This window comes from Pygoscelis adeliae, unplaced genomic scaffold (assembly GCF_000699105.1).
Source record: "Pygoscelis adeliae isolate BGI_AS28 unplaced genomic scaffold, ASM69910v1 Scaffold424, whole genome shotgun sequence".
Lineage (NCBI taxonomy): Eukaryota > Metazoa > Chordata > Aves > Sphenisciformes > Spheniscidae > Pygoscelis > Pygoscelis adeliae.
In genome coordinates, this window is record NW_008824651.1 from 26,117 (window position 1) to 51,115 (window position 24,999).

General features: G+C 38.2%; 1 protein-coding gene across 6 annotated transcripts in view; it reads right to left on the minus strand.

The window, feature by feature from the left end:
• Nucleotides 1-5,730: 5,730 nt before the first annotated feature.
• The window catches only part of ARHGEF7 (Rho guanine nucleotide exchange factor (GEF) 7), an 86,367-nt gene continuing 67,098 nt past the window's right edge, over nt 5,731-24,999 (minus strand). For 4 of the 6 annotated variants that reach the window (XM_009322517.1, XM_009322516.1, XM_009322520.1 and 1 more), the window contains 5 exons: nt 22,937-23,026; nt 19,498-19,674; nt 10,128-10,227; nt 9,445-9,499; nt 5,731-6,834 (listed from right to left, as the gene is read on the minus strand). In XM_009322517.1, the coding sequence (XP_009320792.1) occupies nt 6,712-6,834; nt 9,445-9,499; nt 10,128-10,227; nt 19,498-19,674; nt 22,937-23,026 (545 nt within the window). In that variant the 3' untranslated portion in view covers nt 5,731-6,711. Of the gene's footprint in view, nt 6,835-9,444; nt 9,500-10,127; nt 10,228-19,459; nt 19,675-22,936; nt 23,027-24,999 lie in introns of those variants that run through there. The other 2 variants (XM_009322518.1, XM_009322519.1) reach the window with 2 other exon arrangements.

Below are 24,999 nucleotides of genomic sequence, written 5' to 3' on the forward strand. Positions count from 1 at the left end.
TGATCCTGTGTTACCTCCACATTGCATTCTGCTGAAAGAGCCCTTGTGATGCTGAATGTACAGACATTATGGCAAGTCACGCGTGCCGCAGGGAAGTGCTAAAAAACCCATACAAATCCCATACACATGGCTAGGTCAAATGCTGCGTGAACATTTTCAACTGTGACTGTCTACTTTTGTTCTACAGGACAAAAGGTTAATAGACTGTGTTTCCTGGAGCTTGAAAAGCAGCTCCAAAATATACAAAAAGCTAACTCCAGTCGGTTATAAAAGCATACAAAAGTACAAATATTAACAGATTCAGGGAAACTGTGAGTAGTTTCTGACAAAGCAGAAGCTAACACAGTCCCCTGCTGGAAAAATACTGTAAAAACATGCTATTTCTGTATTGCTCATTTATGTCTGCAGCAAACACAGAGCTATCTTAGGCTGCTTGACAGACAAGAGATGTCTAACAAAACCTGAGCGATACACTGGCTAAGAAAAAAAAATAAATTGTTTGGGGAATCTCACCAGGCCTACATATAACATCAGATTGGACATTAGGAAAAGGTTCTGCACCGAGAAGGTGGTCAGTCACTGGAACAGGCTCCCCAGGGCAGTGGCCACGGCACCAAGCCTGTCAAGAGTTCAAGGAGCATCTGGACAAGGCTCTTGGTGGTGCGGTTTAGTTTTAGGTAGTCCTTTGAGGAGCAGGGAGCTGGACTCGATGATCCTTATGGGTCCCTTCCAACTCGAGATATTCTATGATACCCGGGTGTCACATACAGCATGCCACATTCCTGAGACTGGTGCGTAGCAGTAGGGAAAAGCTTTCTCACTGTATCAGTCTCCACTGCCTTTTAGATGTCAGCCTAAAACCATCCTCATGATCAGACTCACTGCTTATGCAGACGAAAGTCAGAAGGATACAGTGAGACACGCACAGGACCTTACCTGCCCAGGCTTGTTAGCACTGCCATGTTAATTGGAAAGCCAGCAGGTATGCCTGCAGGTGTACATGGCACAGCCAGGCAAACGGGGGACAGGACAGATTCATGGCCGCTCAAGACTGTTCTTGTGGTTAACAGCACAGAAGTGAGCTCTGCCACGCATAAGGAGAGCCTGTGCATGTTCAAGAGAGGAAGGGAACGAAATCTGTGAGAATGTTCAGGAACTAATGGGAGCATCTGAGCAAATTTTGGACTGCTAAGATCTGCGCTATGTAAATAGTGACATAGTTGTAACTGTCCACAGTAACTCACTGAACTGTAGCTCTCATTTCCTTCTAACAACACAATTATTAGATTTGGGCCTGAATGGTGGCTTGAGGGAGGCACTCAAATGAACGAGAAACTCAGGAGCTTAATTTAGTTCCAAATCCAGGCTCAGCTCCCCTTCCAAGATTGTATTTGATTCCCATGGAGTAAAGAGAAAGCTCAAGTGCAGAGCACACAAGGTGAAATACGGCAAGCCTACATCCCTTTTCCAGATTATGAAGCATGCCTTGCAGAGAAAATTCGTCTCAAATTTCATCTCAGCATTTCTCCAAAGTGCAAATTCCGCATTTCTGGGATTCTTCAGCATCAGCGCTGTGGGACTCGTGTATGTATCTGTATGTACGCCACATTTCACCCACAGCTCCTCTGACTATTTTAGGCCTCTCACTCCCCTAATCAACTTGTCACACGCTCCCTCCTTTCCCATCTCTTGCCCTACCATAGCAAGCAAAGGTGTCCTCTGCAGCTAAGTTCTGCACATAGATTTCTCAGCCTACTAGGTGGAGCAGCTCCAAAAGGGTATCAGTTAGATACCCCTTGGACAAGCAGCAGCAGCTCAGAGGCATAACCCTAACATGGAAAACACTGGTGGCTGCAGTCATGTGTAGTGAAAAGTGTCTCACGATCTATTCAGACTGTTTCCTCAGAAACCCATCCCACTATAAGCAGAAATAACAATTTGTGATGTGCTGGTAGCAGGATACAAACGGTATCTTTTATCTGCTTCTTCTACCAACCCAGCCTGTAATATCACCAACTGCTTCAGCTCCAGGTTCAGCACTACCAGAAGGAAGAGTGGCCAACGTGGCCAATTCATTTCCCTCTCATTCTCAGTTTAAAGGACTTCTGTAGCTCTCTCCTGACACCATCCACATCTCTGAACTATCAATCCTCCTCCTTCCACCCCGCAAATGCTGAAGACATTGATTGACAATGTATTTTCCTCTAGTTGTCAAAGCACACCGCACCCTTGGAAAACACTGCCGGTGCTTCTGGGTGGGCAAGCGACAACCACCTGGCAATAATTATAAAATAGAAAGTAGCTGGTCGAGTATTAACAGTAAAAATGCTTTTCATAAGCAATAATGAAACAAACATGGGTTTCACCTGCTGGACAACTTATATTGTGATTTGGAGAAATTCTGTAAGTGATTGAAAAAAAACGGTCAATTAAGGAAAGAGCAAGAAATTGGAAACTAGTTATCTTGCAAGATGACGGAGAAAACATTTTTTGTTCCCATCAGACTAACAGCTCCCTCTCACATCTGCCACAGTGAGCGTCTACCTTCCTAACCCTTCTCACTCCTGCCTTGTGTCCCAAGTTTGCAGGCAGAGTTGCCAATCTCAGGCAAACAGCGTTGTTTAAGGTAATGCTTAATGCTGTAATGGTTATTCAAGGTTTCAACGTATTACATCGTTTTTGTCTTTGGTCCTCACCCTGCAGCTCTATTTTTAATTGGCAAGAAATTAGTTCTTCCCCAAGTCAGTCTGTTTCGCCTGTGACACTAATTGATAAATCATCTCCCTATCTTTATCTCAACCCACAAGCTTTTCCATCTTATTCTCTCCCCTCCTCTGGTTGGGAGGAGTAAGAGAGCAGCTGGGTGGGCATCTGGCAGCCAGCCAAGGTCAACCCACCACAATAAAACACACCCAGAAAGAAAATCCTCAAAACACTTCTTAATGTGACAAGTAAATGAGGATTTCAAATTGTGGGGAAAACCTGTCTGTCTTTACAATGATGAACCAAGGGAAAATTTGGACAATGAGATTTCTTCTGACTACAGTTATAAAGTGTTCTCTGTTCTTTTTAAGTATACCTCCTAAGCAAAAAAATAGTATTATTTCATATATCTAAGCTCAGTTATTAATCCCTTCAAATGCCTTGTCCAAAGACTGAAGCCATCTTGTCAAACAACTGACTCCCTACACTTTCCATTACCCATCCCATCATCCTGTATAAAGCAATACCAATGATGGTATTTTCCTACCATAAAAATCACCCCCCGCTATTTCATGTGGCACCAGCCAAGTGAAGTCTCTGATACACTTACCTGAATAGACCTGAAATTTGTGATAAATCATGCATGTAGACAAGTATTTATTTATGCAGCGATTTGATTTTCTAATGTTTCTTGCTTTCTTCCCTTTCATTATCTTCTGTCTTTGATCTCCTGAATCTCTTACATTATTCTAGCAGGTCAGGTTGCCAAAGTGAAAATCCCTCAGTGCAAGACAGTTAAGATCCTCCTTCTCACCCCTCTAAACAACCCTTGCTTTGTTTTGCCCCCCCCCCGGCATCAATTTTCTATAAAAGACCACGAAAAGGCCCTTTCAATACAGTATACCAACTATTAAATAGAAGAAGTTATTTATATGAAAGGCAAAAAAAAAAGTAATTTTCCTTCTTAATCTCATAGCCCACATATTAGATGAAATGTAACACTTCATAGGGTAGGGGAAAAATCATGGTTTAATTACAACAATGTAGCATAAACACTTTAGTAGTCGATACCAGGATATTATTGTGAAGTCTAACTAAGCTTGAGTTCTCCACAGATACCGTAAACAGACACTCTAATTTCCCTAAATGATTGGCATTAAGAAGGTTTATACAAAGGCGGTCAGTTGTTTAATCTTTAAGATGTCATGACATGGTGAGACAAACACGCATACATCAGTAAGTACAGAGAAATGTTATGCTACATTTTGGACAGTTCAGAACTGAAAGTGCTTCACATCTATAGGATAAGAAATGGCTTCATCTCCTCATCCCTAAATGATGAGAGCAAAGAAATAACCTTTTAATAGGTTAAATAAACAGTGCCCCATTTATCCATGCTTATATAAAGTTTCCAACAATTCAGAAGGTCCATGGTGAAATTTACAGTCTATATACAGTATAACAAATTGTCAAAGAAAAAAGTTCAGATATTCCTTGGTTCCCAAAAGCCTGAAGTTCGCTCTCTGCACTAGAGACAAAAGCTACCTACAATATTAGGCGGGGTTTTTTTTCTTTTCTTTTTTTTTTTAAAAATTAGTCAACCCAATCCACCTTGAATAAAATCAGTCCTTAAGTCCTGGTCATATTTAACAACTGCTTAATCCCAGTGTTTAAGGCATGTTCATTAGATGTCAGTATAGGGGTACTGTCAGAAATGATAATAATCACAGGTACTAAGAGTCAGCAAATTTACACAGCAACGCCACTCTTTACAATATAATGTAAAACAAATTGTTATGATGGAAGTTGTTCCTGAGTTAAAATTTGCTAAATACTGCTAAGATCCATGTTTTCCTTTTATAGTCCTTCCTCTGGAATGTCCTTTCACATATGCTCAGTTGAAAATTAAAATTCACTCTGAAAATAGCCTGTCAGAAAGTAAAAATGTTAGCAAAATTCTAATTATATCAGCATTCCCAAACCTAAATTTAGCCAAGATGCTATGAATTTGCAGGGTTTAGTATCACTTAGCTTTTAGCAAGAGTATTTTCTAAATATGAAGATAATTATAAACGTCAGTCCACATTTTTGTGCAACTGCAAACAACAGAACAAGATTTTGGTATCAAGAATTATCATAAATTTAAAGTTCTGTGAATATATGTAACTGATATTATAGACATTTTTAGTTTTCTTATCCAGTCTGCTCCTTTAGAATTAAAGGAAGACATTTTTAAATTGTAGGAACACAAATTAAATACCTACAGATACATTCCGCTTTTTAAATCGGACAACTAATTGTCTATTCAGATTCTTAAGTATCCATTCCCACAGATTTGTTCCTCAAGTATGTAATCATTGACATTCTTTCCTATTTAAAAAAGCTGTTCTTGGCTGAGAAAAGTGGATAGCTTTAAAAATAGATATTTCATTAGATTCAAAATGTGCATGACAATTCCTACCACCCAAATCATCCTTGCTCCAAGCCATTAAAGTTCATGTAAACATTTGCTCAAGTCCGAGCATTAAATTTAACAGGAGTTAAAGGGCACTAGAAAATCAGGATGACAAAAGGTGTGACTCAGGTCTGTGCTATACCTGCACTTCTGACTGTCAACTGAAGAAAAACCCCTCAGAAAATTGCACTGTCTGGAGTTTGATCCAAAGTTTGCTGACATCAATGAAACACTTACAAACGAGCTTCAATGGGATTAGTAGTTTAAGTGCTCCAACTGAAGCTCACCGTTTGCAGTGTTGTAGCATCTCCTATTTTAAATACAAGAAAGGACTGCAGTAATTGCACCTATCAGACTCGGCAATAAATGTTCATTTATGTATTTTCAAATGTGTCAGCAGTGCAAATTATGAATTACAGTGTGATTTAAATTTCCATTTAAATCCTAGTAGGACAGAAACCAGCAACACGCTGAGAAAACAGGGTGGGAAAGGAATGACTCTGTTTTGAATTCCCAGGCTGTGGAAGCAGAGTCTTACATAGTGGTATAAAAACAAAGCTCTGAATGAAGTCTGGCCTAGCCCATGTGTCTTATGCATAAAGGTTAGCTAAAATTTAATTGTTGTGACCACAGAATATAAATAGCAACAATTTATTCACAAAATTCTGGATTATATTGATTTTTTTGCTTTAACAAACTGTATGATCTATTAAATTATCAGCCAGCTGTATGTTTAAGCACAACAATAGAAAATGTAGTACGTAAACACCTAAAAATCACAGTCATAAAAAGCAGGCAAGTACATCAGTCTTTTGGTGGCCAAAGCACAACAGATTAGTCTGCCAAACAAGTGTACGTGAACGTAAATCATGGGCATTAGTTTTGTTAAAAATTGTTTCTACTGTCAATAAACAGCTTTCTGTATTTTAATACTGTTCTTAAAGAATTGTAAACTGTTTAAAAATGTATGCACAGACATAAATAACAGTAAAGGATTTAAATACAGTGGTCAATAGGAAAAATAAGTTTTTAAATTTGCATGTGTGATGAGTGGGTAATTTGGAACAAATCCATAATTATCCACAAAGAACTCTAACCTTTCTTAGGTAAGACAGTACTGCCATCATTTCTAACACTTGTGACCATTATAATAACAAGAGAAAAAAAATAACATCAGCCCTGATACATCAATCACATATGCATTCAAAATTACAGATATTTACAAGAAAAATATATATTTAATTAAAAAGCCACTGAAAAACATGGACTTTTAGTCAGGTGCTGCACTTTCTGCAAAATGAGGTAATTTAGATGCAAACAAATTAAGTTTAGTAGAGTTCAGGATCCATGGTCTCCACACTTAAAGTACAGATTGCTTCAGTAAATGACTTGACTTTTCTATATGTTCAGAGCAAGAAATCACTAGATCCAGTTAAATCCTGTTTTGTAGTGCTCTTGATGCAACACTGACTAATGTCAGAAGGCTTCCCAGCTCAGTTTTACAACTGGTCTTTCAATAGAAAGAAGGGGAGGGGGGGAGCAAAAAAAATTAGTTATAAGTTGGTTTCATCCCAAGATGGATCATTCATGTTCTTTAAAACTTTTCTAACAAGCTTCTCCAAGTCCTTGCGAGCTCTTTGTTCTTCTTCTAGTGATTTCTTCATCTTTTTGTTATCCTGTTTAATAGAGACAGAAATATTAGTGTTTGGTTGGGTTTTTTATTTTTCTTTTTTGTAACAGATCTTTTCTGACCACACATACGCTGTCAATTACAAATTCTGAAGGCTCTTCTCAGTAAGATTGCTATTAGCTGTTCAAAAGCAAAGCCTTCTATTAAAATCTCACAAGTTACACACGGTTACTTTACACAATGCAACAAACCCCACCAAATGGAAACTGAGCTATTTCCTATTTATACTTAGGGGTCCTTTATAATGCAAGTGCTAGTAGCAGATGGCCAATAATCTTGAATTCGTCTGCTCAAATCTGATCAATGAACAGTAGAATATATTTGTTGTTAATGGAGAAGGGAGATGGAGCAGTAAGTAGAATAAATATCCCCCCTCAGAGCCTCCTGCGACTATAACTAGTTTCACAATTTCAGAAAAGCTTCTTAAAACGTAATGCAAATTAACTTGCTTCATTAGGAAAGTAAATAGTTGAAAGGAGGATCTTGAAAACCATTGTGTTATATAGAAGGTGTTCTGCGACTAAATTTTAAACCAGACAGATGACTACCAACAGTCTAAGGGGAGTCTGAATTTCAAGGAACACCACCACTCTGCATGTATACTAACGAGTGAGTTAGTTCTCAATATTTAGCCCCATCAGCTAATATTGCAATACCATGAACAACAGGACCGTAAGGATGTCACTGACCAAACCACAGTAATGCTTACATTGTTTAATCCTGCACAGGCCAAAGTGGTGCTGGCAACAGTGGGGAAGCAACCAGAAGATAAGACAACATTATATTAAGGCCCCAAGACAACAAGTCTACAAGTGTTTAACAAACACGAGTCTGCAATCCAGGGGTCCCACTGGACTCCCATCAGCTGTCATTTACAGACATTTCTAGAAACAGGATGGGATCAACAGCTGCCACCTCATTAACTCCATTCCCTCCTCAAGTCTGTTGAGAAACTCAGAAATTTTGTTCTTTTTTTGTAGGTACAGACTTAGTTTATTTTCAGTTATTTATTTACTGCCAATTCAGGACTGTACTATTCAAGTGTAGTGCCTGGGGAGCAACAGCTATGAATAACCTATGGAAGCTGCTATGGGAGGGATCCCACTTTGCGTGGTAACTCTCACCAACAGGCCGTCTGGTGTCTACACCAACCAGTGCACACACTATATACTCCCAGTGAGCCTTTATCTATAAAGCCCTTGGTCACTCGGGACCTTCCCAGCTCAGAGATCATTTCGGCCACTTCTCCAGTTGGCAACATCACAGCAGCAGACCAATAAACACTTCTATGCTGAGATTCCTGATATGCAAAAAAATGAACCCAGGCTTTGGAAGATGCAAGATTCTGAAGAGACCATCTATTTGGAAAGGCACCAGAAAAGAGAGCTGTTGCTTGAAGTTCAGGAGAAGGTTACTTTTTGTTCAGGGTCACACAAAGATCTGTGGGGCCTCACTGAGGCAGCACGTTTATCCTTCGTACAAAAGCAGCCAGGCCACAGGAATATTAGTGGGTTATTATTGCTGCTTGTATTACGTGAATTGTATTTTTAAAAAGACTGTCAAATTTGCATCAAACCTGGGATACGCATGCTTTATATGTTGAAAACAGCAGAATTTAAATGTTTGAGACATCAACTGTACTATTTCAAGGAACATGCATGACATCCTTAGAAACACTGGGCACGCTTACAGATGGGCAAAGAAATCTGATTCACGTTTATAGCCCAAAGCCTAAAGTAATTTGAATACAAATCCATTTCACATTAACCCAAGAGATTTTATCCAGCTTCTTGAGTCAGAACTGTTAAGGTCTGTTAGCAAATTCACACATTGGAGAGTGAGGATAATTCAATGCATTTTCGCCTACACATTAAGCAATGACTACGTGCAGCAGCATTAACATGGTTTAAACAGGCTATGTACTGACAAGAAAAATATATTTTTAAACAACTCCTTCTGAATACTTAAAACAAGCTTAAAACACCAGCTGTAACTCCCATACCAGGAACTCAGGTGAGATCTTGCACAATTCCCCCACGTGACAAAGCAGCACCCTCAGCTCACCTGAAGCCCTCATTAAAAAAAGGCCACATGACAAAGGACTCTCATCTCTGAAAATGAGAGGTTTTAAGAACTGATTTGTAAGAGGTGTTCATGTTACTGAAAGACCATTAATAAAGGCCTAAATAGATGCAGACACTTGTACTACTAAAATTATACATTCTAGAGCAAATACTATCTCACAGTCTCTATAAGCTTATTTTGCTGGTGTTACAGCAGAACTGAATTTGCTTAACGCTTTCAACATTTCACAAGTTGTAACATCCAACAATAAATGAAACACAGCTTAGTAAGTCACCTCAGAGAGAGGATACTTAACGCTGTTCTCAGAGGCTGGTGCTCCAAGGACCGATGACAACCACAAAAGAGGGTGCTTTTTGTCAAATCGGTATGTTTTACTTTTAAAAGTGAATCTAGTCCAAAATTGAAGTTCATTCCTGTCAAAGTGAATCAATTTACAAGCCGTATTTATTTTTATAATAAGCCTTCCATGTTTCCGTTCTCCATGTTGCTATAAATGTAGCAAGTTACCAACCTGTCTTAACTCCTGTACTTCATCCTTTAATGCATATACTGTGTCAACAAGGCTTCTAAAATGAAAAAAGAAGATGACCTGTTACAACCATTTTTAGATATACATGTCTAAATCTATTATTAGACAAAATTGTTAAATGAAATGCATTAAAAACAAACAAAAAACCACCCCACAGCTAACAGCTAATTTCAAACTTGTGTTGAAAAAAATTTACTCTCATCCTGATTTATATTCAGTAAGGCAAGGACCTGTTACCAGCTTCTGTGACAGGATACACCTCTCAAGCACATATGGACCTATACCGGTTTCTGTATTACAGCTTTCTGTAACAGAACTTAATTTCCAACATACACCTTACCAAAAAAATAGAATGACGCCACACACTAACTAGAAAGATGACACCAATTTAATATTGAAATCCTACAGCACTTGGAAAAACCGTGTACAAGTGAAACATATCACTTCTTGGCATGGAAGGAGTAAGTTGCATAGCATATACAAAGAAACCAGACTACAAGCATTTAAATGAAGGCCAACTGCACTTAAAGGACTGGCAGCATACTCCAAACAGCTCTGTTCCCTACTACAAATATATCATACACACACTATAATGGGAGACGGGAAGAGGAAGAAGAGTGCAAAGTTTACTGGTTTAATCCATCATTCATTAAATGTTCTCTTACTTCTCTTCTATAACAGTCTGACCATTACTTTTAGTTTCTTCTACAATAATTTTTTCTTCTTCTGGAAGCAGGACTTGAGGAGCTGATTCTTTACGGGAACCTGTTGTAAAAATAAATTACAAAATGAACAACTCACAAATATTGCTGGGGCATTTTAAAGATTATTATTTCATTCCTTGCATGATACACCTGCATGACCAACATATATCACATTCCATTTCCCCCTTCCCTGCACACACACAAGTTACTGACACATTTTTTACATTTGAAACCACAGCCTTACAACAACAAAAAAACTGACATTTCTATCCTGCTGCTGACATAGCTCCTGTGTCATTGATGGGGATGCTACATCGTTCAATGAACAGTGCACGTTCAACTATCAGTAAAAGCTATACAAAGTCACCATAGCTGACTCAGAAAAAGCTAGATGTGTTTAAGTAACAGTGATTTAAGCCTGAGGGACAGATTCTGATCTCACACTGATACAAATCCAAGAAACAATTCCACTCTAAACCAATTACTCTATCAGTAAGGAGCAGAATAGTGGTATCAAATGATACAGTGATGGAAGAAAAAAAAAGTTAAAACCCCTTTCCCCTGAAACACTATAAAAAACACAATTGTATGTGTGCACACACACATCACTTACAGATAGCGTTTTAGTCCTGTAATAAATTCCTACCAAATGAAAAACATACTTTGTATTTAATAGATGTTTTTAAAAGCACTTAATGGTTTGACAATAAAAACTCAAAACGTTCCAACATCTTCAAAACATTTTGCACAATCATTGCAATTTATAACATCAAGATAATACATATAGATTCTAAAAAAGTAGCTCTGAATAGAAAAATCTACAGCTCAGAGATGTGCATCCATTCATACATAAAGTATGTATTCTAGAAATGTTTTTTAATTAGGCTGCAACAAATTACGAGCTTTTTTTTTTAAAGGCGGCCTGTAAATAAATTGCTGTCTAAGCATTTGTTCAGAATTCAAACACACCAGATAAGGCATTAAAGTTCTTGCATATTTTAACCAAGATATCAGTTTTAACAAAGAAGGTACACTTGCCTACCAATTCATTGTAATGAACTTTCATTAACCAGGAATGTCTTAAGTCTAGTACAGTTTGAACTGATAACTAGGTACTACAAGGTGCATGCCTGTCAGGAGAAATTAGTTAGCTCTTGCTGAACAGCTGCTTTGTGGTAACAGTGCTTTTCTTTTATGGTTCATGATAAAATACATAATCTAAACACACAAAAAATGAAAGAAATCAAGCTCATCGAAAAACACTAACTTCCCTAACAGCTGCACTCTTGAATTCTGAACAATGAGCTTGTAAGGACCGTAGCTTAGCAGTACGTGTTAAGCTACTGAAACTATTTTAGCAAACAATGACAAACGTCCTTTAATGAAGAAAACTGTTTCCTTAAGCTGACAGTGAAGATCTACTGTATCAGTACGTGATGGTCAAAATTTTACGGAATTAAGATCATTGCACATTTGAGAACAGAATCTCATCCTTGAAAGCTCCAAGTTCTTCATCTTACAGAGATAAGAAATCTTTTAAGGGTTAATACCCATCCACTCCCACTTATTTTCCAGGGAATGAATGACCTATAAAACAAGCACATCCAAACTCTGTATGGAGCTCAAGGACATTTCCCTGTTTGCGCTGTCAATCTCTAATTGTAAAAAGTTGTCTTATGTTTATTTCAGTTAATTGGTTACTGCTCTGCCTTATTATAGCCCAGGAGGTAACAAAGAACACTGAGCTAAATGTTTAGTCATTAGTTGGCACCAGCTGCTACCAGATCACTACATTTTGGGTCTCTGTACCAATGTGGAGCACCTCAGCCCAGCACACGCTGAGGGAGACACTGACCAAAGGGAGAGAACTACCACGTGTTTCTCGACCATGACTCCCTTCAACCACATTGTATTTAGCTCTGTATAGAGCTGCATCCAATTGTCTGCCTGGTCAGAGTAACATGGGTCCTTGCAAAGCGGGAGTAGACAGCTTTAAAAAAAATGTCCCAGCTGTACAGTTATATACACACATGCATGTAAAACAGATGTCTACACCAGCATATCTTGATGTATGTACATCATAGCACAGCAAACACTTAATACTACTGAGACACAGAATGCAGTTTCATTAAAAACAAAATGTTCACCAACATTATACACACAAGGAGACCACACAGTACACATACACACTTACACGATGCAGAACTGTTGCTGTGAACACTGACCTTCCTGTGTCACAAAACATTAACTACCACGGAATTCAGGACATCACAAGTTTCGCTCTCGCCTTCATTGCTCTGATAGCCTCGGTCATGCAACTTTATTTGTATCTCAGAACCCTCGCTGCTCTTACAGCTTGTACTTATGCAAAAAAAACCCATCAAAAAACACAACACCCCTCCCCCCCTTCCTCCTTTATTTTGGTTTGCTTTTTGTGAGTTTTGGCAGGATTTTTTTTTTCTTTGTTGTGGATTTTTTTTTCCTAAACCCCACAAGCACTTGCTAAGTATCAAAAGGTACAAACACACAGCACATCTATCCTGCAGCAGAGGACCCTGTCATCAAATGAGTACGTGCACAGGAACATCAGACCTGATGTGTCAAGTTCTAAAGGCAAAATGAAGCTACTTCACTGTCCTGCTTTTCCGCACCATTTATGCCAGAAGCTTTTCTTAAGATGCATTTTCTGGCAATTATGTGTCTAGAATGGACTTCAAGCAGAGTCACCTCATTACTGGCACTTGGCAATATTCCCTAAGTTGCGCCTTGTGCCTCCACCAGGTTCTCTATGTCTATTCTCTATGTGACCATTTCTCTCCAGAGAAGTTTACAACCCGCAGCTTTAGGACATCAAGAGAGGGTTGTGTTATGGCACAGCGGGGATTTCATGCAGAGTTGTACTAAAAGGATGGTCCGGGAAGTTGCTGCATCTTAGAGAATCCCAAGCACCTCCTTGGGATGTATTCCACATTTTCATGAAGTAGTGCAGAAGAATCAAAAGTTACTTCAGCTTGCCGTATCTGCCATTCCTCAATCCTAAATGTGCAAGTTTCGTGCTGAATTTTATGAAGAGACACTACTCAGTCTCGTTCCAAGTCAAACAAGCCAAAAGACAATGTTTAAATTGACCTCCAACAACTCTGGCTCTAAATCACCTTGAGACAATACAACCAAAAGTACTAGTTAAAAAAAAAAAAAAAAAAGAGATGGACAGCCCCCACACACCCACAGCTTTACAAAACAGGGTTTCATTTTGTTTTCTTTTCCTTTTTTCCGAGGTATCGAGGGAAGTAAGGTGGATGGGAGAAGAAAGGATGCTTGGCAAACCAGACAGTTACTTCAAGATTCACAAACAAATGTTAAGGCTGAGTAAGTTGCCATAACTTTTCAATGGGGATCTCCTAAATCCAGGGTCTTGGAAGAATGACCCTACTGTTTAGAACTTTGTTACATATTTAAGGCAAAACAGCTGACTACTATGATCAAGATTCAACTAAGTTTCCATCAATTAAATTCCACCAAGAAAATAAAAGGTATCTATTCAATATCAGTATGTCCCAGCCCTACAGTGGAAAATAAAGAATTACAATGCTTTTTGCCAATACCATACCCTGAATCGTAGGTTTAGCAAGTTTAGCCTCCAGAGTAAGGCAAGTAATAACAAAGCCCACCTGGCCTTCAGACCAGGGCTAGAGACCTTAGCAATACCCACTATGTAATGCGGTGCAACACCTGACATACAAGAACAGGCCTGTGGGTAAGAGCCCCCTGCTTTTAGTTTTCAGTGTCTGATCCCCTTTCCAGCCTAATCAATCAACCACACCAGCAAGCAGTTCTGAGCATTTCTAGAAAAAAAGGAAAGCTGAAACCTGTTTGGATATTTATGTGGCTGAAAGACTTCATGACAGAAGTTCACTTTATACCTGTCTGAAACTGGTAAAGCATCACTCCTAGCCCTGGAGTACGATCTTAACACCAAAATGGGAAGAAACTAGAGTGCAAACTGAATGCCACAGAGGCTCTCAGTGATGTCTGTGAGCATAACTGCACAACCCCAGCCTTTTATTCACTCTCCTCAAAAGGGAGCGTGACATCTTAAAAAATGGTTGATATGGTACCATGCTGGTTCCTGACAGAAGCCAAGCTTCAGAAGGAGCTGTACTGGTAATCAGTCTGGTCCTTCATTCTGAATCTTTTAGCAGGCACACGTGGAAGAAAGTCCAGAAGTTCTGCACAGATCTTAAGACATCAGGCAGAAGGGAAGGAAGAGAAGGGCGATGAAATTCAGATACCTTTTCACTTTAATGAGATATTAAGTCTCCGCCTATGTTCAGAGACCTTCTCTGTCCAGGAACCATTTAAGCCAACAGTAAAATGGAGGTGGGTATTCACATCACCTACTTTTAAGTAGCTAACCTCAGGCCCTCAGTTAAAAGCCAGCTCTCCCCAGTCAATCAAGAACAGGGTTCCTTCCTCCAGCTGGCTGTTTAGAGAAGGCTCAACCCAGGTACTTTCACACTGATAATCTACAGAGAGTTTGCCTTCTTCCAGCGACTACGAAGGTCGTAATTAAAGCTATGAAAGTGAGACCTGTGGTGATGGTGGTTAACTTTCAAAAATGCACGGCATTATTTGAGGCCATTAGCAATAATTCAGTTTTTAAGTATTGCTGTTTTCTTCACTTTTTCACACCTTTATCGTGATTAGGAGAGGTAAGAAGGGGAAGGCGGCACAATAAAGGTCAAAAATTAGAAACAGTACTTGTAAATATATAATTATGTTTTTCACCAACTTTACTAGGCTCTCTTCATAAGCTAAGCAACTCTTTGAAATTATGTGCTTGAGTTTCAAAGACAAAAGTCTGAAGTGCCACTAAAAGACAAATATGTGCATACACAACTGTTTAGATCTACCACTAGCCACCGGTATGTACAGACATGTAAATTTCCCGGAGAAGCAAATGTTGGACAAAAAATAATTAAATTGACCTCCAACAACGCTGTCTCTAAATCACCTTGAGACAATACAACCAAAAGTACTAGTTAAAAAAAAAAAAAAGAGATGGACAGCCCCCCCACACCCACAGCTTTACAAAACAGGGTTTCGTTTTGTTTTCTTTTCCTTTTTTCCAAGGTATCGAGGGAAGTAAGGTGGATGGGAGAAGAAAGGATTGTCATTTAAAACGTTCAGTATTTCATTGCATTAGTTATATTGAAGATGTTAAAGTGGATGAGCAGACCTGCCAAATTAACCTTCTCTTCCTCAATGAATTTTTGACGAAGTCCTAATATGAAGAATCCTAAAAATGGTGCTCCCAGACTCTGCATGCATTGAGATTTGAGCATTGAAAAAAAAAAATCCTTCATGCTACAGATCTGCCGAAGTCAAAGGGGAGTGCCGGGGAGCCCTTTAATATCTTCTACAGATTACAAATCAGAATCCAAACATCAGGCCAAACTTAAGTTTACTTAAATACACCTTTTTTTGCAAAGTCTTGGGAGTATCAAAAAAAGTTTTGGCGTGAAGTGTTTTTTTGTTTTGTTTTTTAACTAATAGTGATACACAAGTAGGAAAAAACCCACATGACTCAGATGACAGATCTATGCAGTTTACAGCAAAATGTTTTGACAAGTAAAATGAAAATAATTAAAGTGGACTGAAACACATACAACTCCATATGTAAGTCTTAGTCATATAAGAACAGAATGAAGAGTTTGAAAGACAGATACACCATCTGAAGAAGTGGGATATTTCTAAGACAACATTTGGAAAGAGCTATCCCACTAAACTTCCTATATTTCACTAACCAATGCAAAAACTTCAACCAGAGGGCTGTAGGGCTAAAACTAGAGTTGCTACAATCATAGCAAAAATGTTATGACCGTTTAATAGAAGTAGGCAATTACTTTGTTTATGCTGATGTAAACTTTTTAGTATGTATATTAGGTTATTGTTTTATTTAAATTCACTCAAATATGAGCATCTTTTAAGTAGAAACACTAAAGATAACTCTTGTTTTAAAGAGAAAAATGTTGTAATATTAAATCTTGAAAATATGTAAGGTTATAGAAACCAGTATCGTAGTCACAAATTTTTTCTCTGGTAACAGGACCTGCGGAAGTAGATTTTAGATTGTTCCAATAATTCAGCTCGTGCTTTTACTGAGAATACACCAATTCAAAAAATGAAAAAAAGAAAATAAAATCAATTAAGGGGAGAGGAAGGCAACAGAAGAACATTCTATAGATGGCAGCATCTCTGAATAGTTATTTAAAAAAAAAAGAGGATACAGAAGGATACATACTTCACGTTACATTGAACTTCTTGTAGTTGTCAACTACATTAAACAAAAGATTACACACTTATGTCAAAAAAGCTCTTTCACTTCAGTGTTTGATTCCTCCGGGAAGAAGGGAGGGAGAGAAAGGAGGCATGGGGAGAAGAGGGAATTAAGCGTTAACTTACAAGTTATGCTGTCCTTTCCCCCTGTGTAATAATTAAATATTAAAGTCACAGTCTAGCAAATGCAAAATTTATTTCAACTGTACATAACAGATGTCCTTTTTATATAAAACAAAACACTTAATTGATATATGCAACCACAAACAATATGCATACTGTACAGTACAATGCAACATTCAGATATACATCCATTTTGTATTTTCAAAAGGCAGTCACCTACTAAAGATGGCTTCTCCCATTCACAAATGAAGTGCACAATATATATTTTTTTTTCCTATGTTTTACGCCACTATATACACATTACTGTGTTTTGGCAAGATTATGCAAAACACCCAATTAATATTGGTTGGTTTCAATTTATGGCAAATACTAATTTATGGAAACACTGCGTAAGCCATGTGAAGAGGGGCTGACAATGGCTTGAACCTACCTTCTAATTCAGATTCTCCATCCTTCCAGTGTATTTGTAACTGTACACATATAATTTACAGAATTGCATAAACATAAGGTACTATTATTACCATGACTAAAGTTCCACAAAAATAGAAACACTGAACCTTTGGACGGAATACCACCATTTCCACATTTGCTTTTTTTCTTTTTTAAGCATGTTGCATTAATACTCCTGATCAGTTCACAATAGCTTATGGCCTGTAACACTGAAGACATGGAATGATTTTAAATGTGCGGTGACATTAATATGAGAGCTCCTAATTATGATAACAGCTAATTACTTAAATGCTACAATAATTAATGGTGGTAAACTGTCAAAGCTTTGGTGCATAGAAAGTCAATAAAATCTTCAGATCTGGATAACAAAACATTCTGTGTGATAAGGAAAGTTCAAGTGCAACAACTGTATTTCAAACTCATATTTACACTATATAACATGAAACAGACATAAAGGAATTATCATTTATCCAATGCAGAAAACATTATTCAACTAGAACACCACAGCTTAAGAAACAGGAAAAAAACGATCCATACTTTCCATATATGTTAAAAAAACAAAAACTGACTGAAAGGAAGAGGGGAGTGAAGTGGGTTACAAATGCGCTGTGGAATGGTATGGAGCACACGTACTTATCTCATTTCTCTAAGCAACACTCCTCCACTTTGAAAAAAGTTCAATATACACAAGTTCCTGGTCATTACGTTAATATAAGACTACTAGTAAAATGTACCCCTGAAAACCCTCCTCGGTAAGCACTGCTGCTTTTGTTAGTCACATTTTTGAATGCCAGTAACAGTGAGAGACGATAAAGCAGATGATCAAAAAAGACTGAATGCAAATCTGCAGATGTGAACTGCTTTGAAATAGCTTCTCCACGCTGACCACCTTCTGGAATCATGCACATCTAGCAATTACTAACTTTCTGATCATGTAACCTGCAGAAAGGTATTGATTATCTTTTAAACAGTGTGATGAAGTTCCCAGGCGGCAGTTAATTGCATCATGATTATTCTGAACATGTTCATAGAGTAATACCTGAATGCTGGATAACATGCTTACTTGAAAAGGGGTAAGGGAATTGCATCTGGGGACCCTGCTGAAAATGAGAACTGCTTCTGTCCTTTCATCACATGCTTTTACTAATGCTAACGAGATTTAGAAAACATGTCATTTTTGTTTTGATGCCAATTACATTATCCACAAGACAGAACACACACACACTTCACCCCAGCAGTGCCCCAGGTGCAGGTTCTAGACCTTCAGCTGTGCACAGCATGTCACAGTTCTCTGAAAAGCCAACACGACTGTAAGTGAAGAGTTGTTGCTGAAAACAAACCTGCTTGTGAGAGAAGTTACAAGACACAATAAAATCTGTCACGGACATGCTCCAAACAGTACAACCCAAAAGCCAAGCATTCTATTATTCAGAACTTCAAACAAGCCAATGTGATCGCAGTTGTACCTAGAGTTTCAGATGCTGAACACTCGAGCCTCCATCAGAGGAACCATTTTCACCTCGTCTTTTCAAGAAGAATGGTCAATTCAGAGTTGTCAGCTGTGTATTTTAACAGGCAAGTAAACATCTAGACCCTGCTTTCTGCCACACTACTGCATACAGTAAAGTGACAGTATGACCATAGGTAACATGAGATTATCAAAACACTGCATGTAATGAGCATGGACTGCCAGGTTTTCATGACAACTGCCAGACTGGGGTGGGGGGAGAGCAGTGCGGTCCTTTGTATAAATGTCTAAGCAATGAGAAAAAGACAGCAGTATAAAAACAGAAATTTTTATGGATTAGCAAATGCTCTTCCAAACAAATGGGCCAGATACGTGAATATCTGAATGATTTTTACAGCTTTTGTACTGCTTATTTTTAAGCTGCACTTTTCTTACTCTACCACCTTTGCATTTTGTTAGTAATATGTAGAAAATCCAACCGCTACCGCTAAGGTATTTCCATATTGCTGGCACTCAGCTCACAAACCATTACGGTTTCAGTACAAAATACAAAAATGTGCTGTATCCAAAATAAAAAAAAAGAGAAGAAAAAAGGACCTGTTGCTACACTGACCAAGTCAAAAGAAAAAAACAACAAACAACATTCAGAGCTACAAATTAACATCTGTCAGTTAAAAAAAAAAAACCCTCAAGAAATATCATCCTTAACAGGATATACACTTTTTAGAATGACTTATTTGTACGTGTATTGAATTGGCAGTAGAGCCTTCCACCAGGTATAACTGAAGTTTCAGAAGCTCCCTCAGAAGTTGTTAAAATATCACATTAAAGAGACAAGGAACAGCAAGAAAACATCTAAGAAAAGCAGGCTGTGATACAACAAGCATTTGTTAAGAAAAAGCTCAGAAGTGCATTAGTTCTGGTGAGAGATATATGAGCAACAGCTCTTACGAGATGTAGACCCCATTCTGTAACTATGGGCTGTCCATATACTGTCATAGTCAGAGTCTTCTGAGAGGTCTGAAGGCTCCAAACGAGAAAGACTACTGCGACGACCCAAGGAGTCTAGACTTGATTGGTCATCATCAGCCAAGACGTGATTATGCATCAGGTCAGTGCCTTGCCATGCTAAGGATGTATAGGTGAAATGAAATGGTGGATGTGGATAGGCAGAGGTGGGATGAGGAGGAGAACGTAAGGAATAGCCACAACCAAACACATGAAATAAAAGCAAAAAGGTGATGGGAAGAGAAGGAAAAGAGAAAATATTGTTAAAAAGGCACCAAAGTGGTTGTTTTTTTTCTTTTTTTTTTATTTGTTTGGGGTTTAGGTATAAATTACACTCAGCATGTAATAACGTTTGAACTATTACCATACAATTTTGGAGTGTTTTTTAAGCTTCTAAGCGGCCTCAGTTGAGAATTTTGAATAACCAAAATCTTGTTTGAAAGTAGATTTTTTGGAAGAGGGAGTTAGGTTCTTTTGAAGTATGGAGTCAGTTCTGGTCTGCGGGGATTTGACTGGGGACAGAGCAATAAACACAGTACGCCAGCACGATCCAGCACTGATATGAAAAGCAACAGCCCCTTCCCCACCACACATCTGTACCTCCATCCTTTCCCTCCCTTGCAATGACACAGTCATTTCTACAGCTGCTTGGTGAGACAGGTCAGGGAACAGTTTCAGATGAAAACTAACCCTACAAAAGATTCTTTTTCAAGCAGGTAGTTTCCCCACCAGCTCACAACACAGCCACAGAAGTGCTTGTGTCACCACTGCAAAGAGGAAAATGCAGGGGGAAAAAGCAAAGGTTCTCATGCAGAGCAGGGCTGCTGACCTTCTAAATCAGCAGCAGCATCTTGCACCCACTCAAGGGGACTGCCAAAGTACAGCTTTTCTGTGCCCGTACCCCTGGTTATTTGTTTAACCATGTAGTAAATTAACTCACAGAATAACAGGGCCAAGAGCCTAACAGCAACAGTCTGGTCCATTCCAACCCCTCACACACCTCTTCCTATACGCCTCTATCTGAATCTGTCTTCCCAATTAAATACTTTCAGATGTCTAGGGTAGTTTGTCAAACAGCTAAGGACAATTTCTCTTTTTTTTTTTTTTTTTAAGGCCCAGCAATATCCAAGGACTAAAACCATGTAAGCGGCCATGCTATAAGCCACCATACACACGATATTGCAAAAGATTTTAAGCCTTCATTTGGAGCAGAAATGCAAAATAAAGTCCATATATAAGCAGCAGGAGAAAGTGAAACTCTGTTCTTTTATTTGCATGTCTCCCCAAATTAAAGCCCCCATCCTCCCCACCCAAACAACTGAAAGAAGTTGCTCTGCTACCTTTAATGCCACTCCCTACCAGTTCGCACTGGTGCCATAGCTCTGCTGAATTGACATTGCCAAAAGCAGCACCCCTTGGGCTTTGGATTAAGGTGCCGGAAGGAGAATTGCCAAGTGAATGCTGTGAGGGACAGGCAGAATATTAACAGGGAGGTAAGAAAGGAGGATGTGAAAAAGGGGCATACTTCACAGGTGACAGGCAACTCTTTCATTCTATTCTTCTACACTGACTACTGCTCCCACAGAAGCAATTCCAGCATGATTGGGTTTTTTCCCCCACTTCCAATTCCAGTCTACAAATGGCTCTTCTGAAACCTAAAGTCTTAGATGACAATGCTATTCTTTCCAAACAAAGCAGCCATGTGCTTAATCAATAAAAAGATTATTTCTTGCTGCAATTAAGAGCAAATAAAAGCTGCTGACTTCTGATGTATGCAATGATACCCACAGCACTATGTATATTTCTTAAATATACATAGAAAGGAAAAAAATAGGCAAAAAAGCAAAACAAAAATCATATCCATTTTATATCTGCGCGCACACACTACTGTGCAAGTGCAAATGTTTCCCCAACCATTTCTTGTCACATTATCCTTGGAAATAATCAACAGATCAGTCAAGACATTTAAACAGCAATCATCTCATTTAATTTTGTTTGGAACAACAGCATATCTTCAGAATTCTGAACACATTTGTTTCCTTTTATCCAATTAAACACACTACTGTTATGACTATAGGGCTATAAAACAGATTAATATTAATAAAAAATTATGTAATAGTATTAATTTATGAAATTGACAATTTTATCACCTTGGAGACCTACAGTTCATCAAGACAGAAAAATTAAAATGAAGGTTTTTGCTGTTACTTCAAAAGTTTCTACAGTCTAATACAAGGGCCATATTCCCATTTTGAAGCACATACAAATACAAAGTAGCTGGATTTTTTCAAGGTGATAATAATAGGCGAACACATGTAGGAAAATCCATGAACTAAGTTTGCAACTGCATTTTAAGACTTCTCAACTGTCAGCATAGAGTGCATTTGCTTGGAAGCAAAACAGGCACAGAGCGCTGTGGGTAGCAGTAACAGTGATTAATATCGCAAATTTAAACAGCTTTAGTGAACAAGGAGTAAGTTATAATGTCCACTCTTCTAGTTCCTGACAAGAGCAAAACCAGACAAGTATCAGTTTCGTTACACTGCATTCCAAGGATCCCCGAATTAAATTGGTATTCAATAGTGCAAAAACTGTGCAAATCGGAACAAACGCAACAGCATTTTCTCCTTTCTTGTAGTAAATGGAACACATGCTGGCGGACTCCCCTGCTTTGCGCAATGGTTTACTTACAATACAGAGGAACTCCACATGGCAACCTTGATTTGGATTAAATGAAGTAGGACCCCAGAGGCACGTTACAGGTTTTCAATAAGCTAGGTATTGATCTGAGAAACTAAAAATGGCTTTAAGCAACACACAGATCTGAGAACAATTTCTCCTGAAATTGTGAGATGGGATTAAAATTTGTAATTCGTACTAAAAACAACTAGTGCCAATAAAAGAAAAGAAATTTTTATAGGTCTAGGTTACTTTTCCATAGCGGAAGTCTTTGCTGAACAGAACAATACAAAAAGTACATGACTTGCTCCAAAATTATGACTTGCTCTTCATTCCTCCTCACTACTTACCAGCTTCTTGAAATTTATCAAAAAGCATACTGATCAACTGTCATAGTCAGTTCAGACACCTCTCATTCATTGGCGAAGGTTTTGTGTAATTTTAAACCGTGACAAGTAGTCACTTTTGCTTTGGTTTTTTTTTGGGTCAGTTGCTGTTTTTTTTTTTTTTAAATACTAAAAGAATTATAGTCTCTAACCATGGACCTTGGCGCCCAATACTTAAACACTCAGCACTGATATTAAGCCAGAAACAGGTTATTATTTCTTCCAGGTCCAGCTTGCTACTTGCAAAGACACCTCTCTCTCTTTGCAAGCTGTCTGATTTGTGGTTTAGTTAGCCATTTCAGTATTTTCTAACTTACTTGAATTTAGTGTTTGACGTGTTTTGGCACTTGTGCAATATGCTTCAATGACTTTAAGAATCTGAGCATCTTCTTCTAAAGCAGCTGTACCTAGAATCAATGGGAAAAATATATTTTTAAACATGGTTATGTTTCTGAACACAGAAAAGCCTTTGTAAATCACTACGTTTCAGTTGAGACCAAAGTTCAGCCTAATCAACCCTTTAAAATTCTCTGAATCATCCCATTTTAAAAATCAAGCTTCAATGAGCAAAAGCAACAGTTTAAAAAGACAAAATACTATATTGAAATGCTTGGAAAAAAACCCAAGTCAGAGTAATTATCCGCACATTCAAGAAATTTTCTAAGCATCTTAAGTTGCACAGAACATGTTTTGAAGTGTGATCACTTTGGTTCTAAACCAAACAGCCATTAAACCGAAAAAACCTGTATACCCCAGTTATTATATACATGTTATTTCATTGTTTAAACAAAGTAATCAAGGAACAGAATATTAATTCAGAGAAATCTTGAAAACTTTTGGGTTTTGTATCTATATCCCATTTACCCCTTTTAACAGCACTATTGAAAATTAAACTCAGAATTAACATAATAATAAATGTCAGTACAACTTCAGCCCAGTGTGCAGTTGGAAAGATGTCACTATCACAAAGTGTATCTGTGAAAAGTGGAGTAATTGAACTTCTCAGACTTTAAAGTAGAAACAGCACTACTGAAAAAAAGAATCTAACTATTCAAGATTAACATGGCAAAATTTTCCTAAAGGTAGAGCTCCACAGCAAATCATCTCCTTGGGGAATTCAGTAAAAATGCTGTCAAATTGTTCGCTTGCAACAGAGTGAAATTCCAGTCAAACTGAAATCTAGAGGTACCTCTACCATTAGTTTAGATGGAACCAGGAGTCTAAATGTAGGGCAAGATGATCTGTTGTTTTAAAAGCATTTTTCCTTTTTTCCTCCCTGCAAAGCTTGAGGAAAAAACCTAGTCTCAAAGATTTTCTGCTGCATGAATCTGAACTGCCTTCAACATCAAAAGGTAGTAGTATTCTCTGTCAGCCAATGCATCCTGTTAGTTTTTGTGATTTATTATTACCAGAACAAAGCCAACTGTACAAACATTTGTCAGGATCAGCTGACAAGCTAACTGTTGAAGAAAGTATCTTGACCCGATATAGTTTCCCCACAGTTTAAGAGATGCAGGTACTCCAAAGTACAGGTTATTTCTCTTTCAAGGCAGGAAAAATAACAGGATTTCGTTGTGGTTAGAATGCAGCACTATATTATTACAGTAGCAGGACAATATTTCACTTCTGAAATGAGTATTGTGAGGACACTCAGTTGAAATACCTTACTTATTTTGGTTTGTCTGTTATAATGCTGATTTGACATAGTAGCAGTTCTCAAAACATAGCCCGTAAATCCCTGGGATTCCAGAGAAGATAAGTAATAAAACCCAAACTTAAGCTTTAAGTTCAATAGAAGTTCCTTGGTGGAAAACTTTTACAGCTCCACAAGCTGGAAAAGGTTTAAGGAGCACTAACATGTAACAGAAGCTTCCAATTACTGACAGAAGGCGGGGGGGGCAGGGAATGAATACCAAGAATCAGTATTTCTGTAAGTAACACTCTGACTTAAAGCCACCAAAAATCCCTTTTATTGAAAGTTATCTCCTACATACAAAATACTGAAAGGTGTTAATTTAATCAGCAATAAAGCAATGTATTTGCAAGCTATAGAGCCCCTCCTTCCCCCCCCAAATAACTCCTCTTCTCTCACTAAGTGTTCTTTAATAATTTCTAAATCTGCAAGTTGACAGCTTTACCACTGTCATTACAACTACTGAATCTCGATCCTCCAACATCTGAAATGATACTGTATTGCCATAATTTCATTTTTCCTAGACAGATACCTTCCTGTAAGGACATAAAACATCCTGAACTAAAATATCCACTTGCACACCCACAAACACAGGATTGTTCTATTCGCTACCTTAACCTTTGCCATACGAAATTCACACCAGACTCAGAAGGACCTCTACCTTCGACAAACCAACAATGCCCTGAG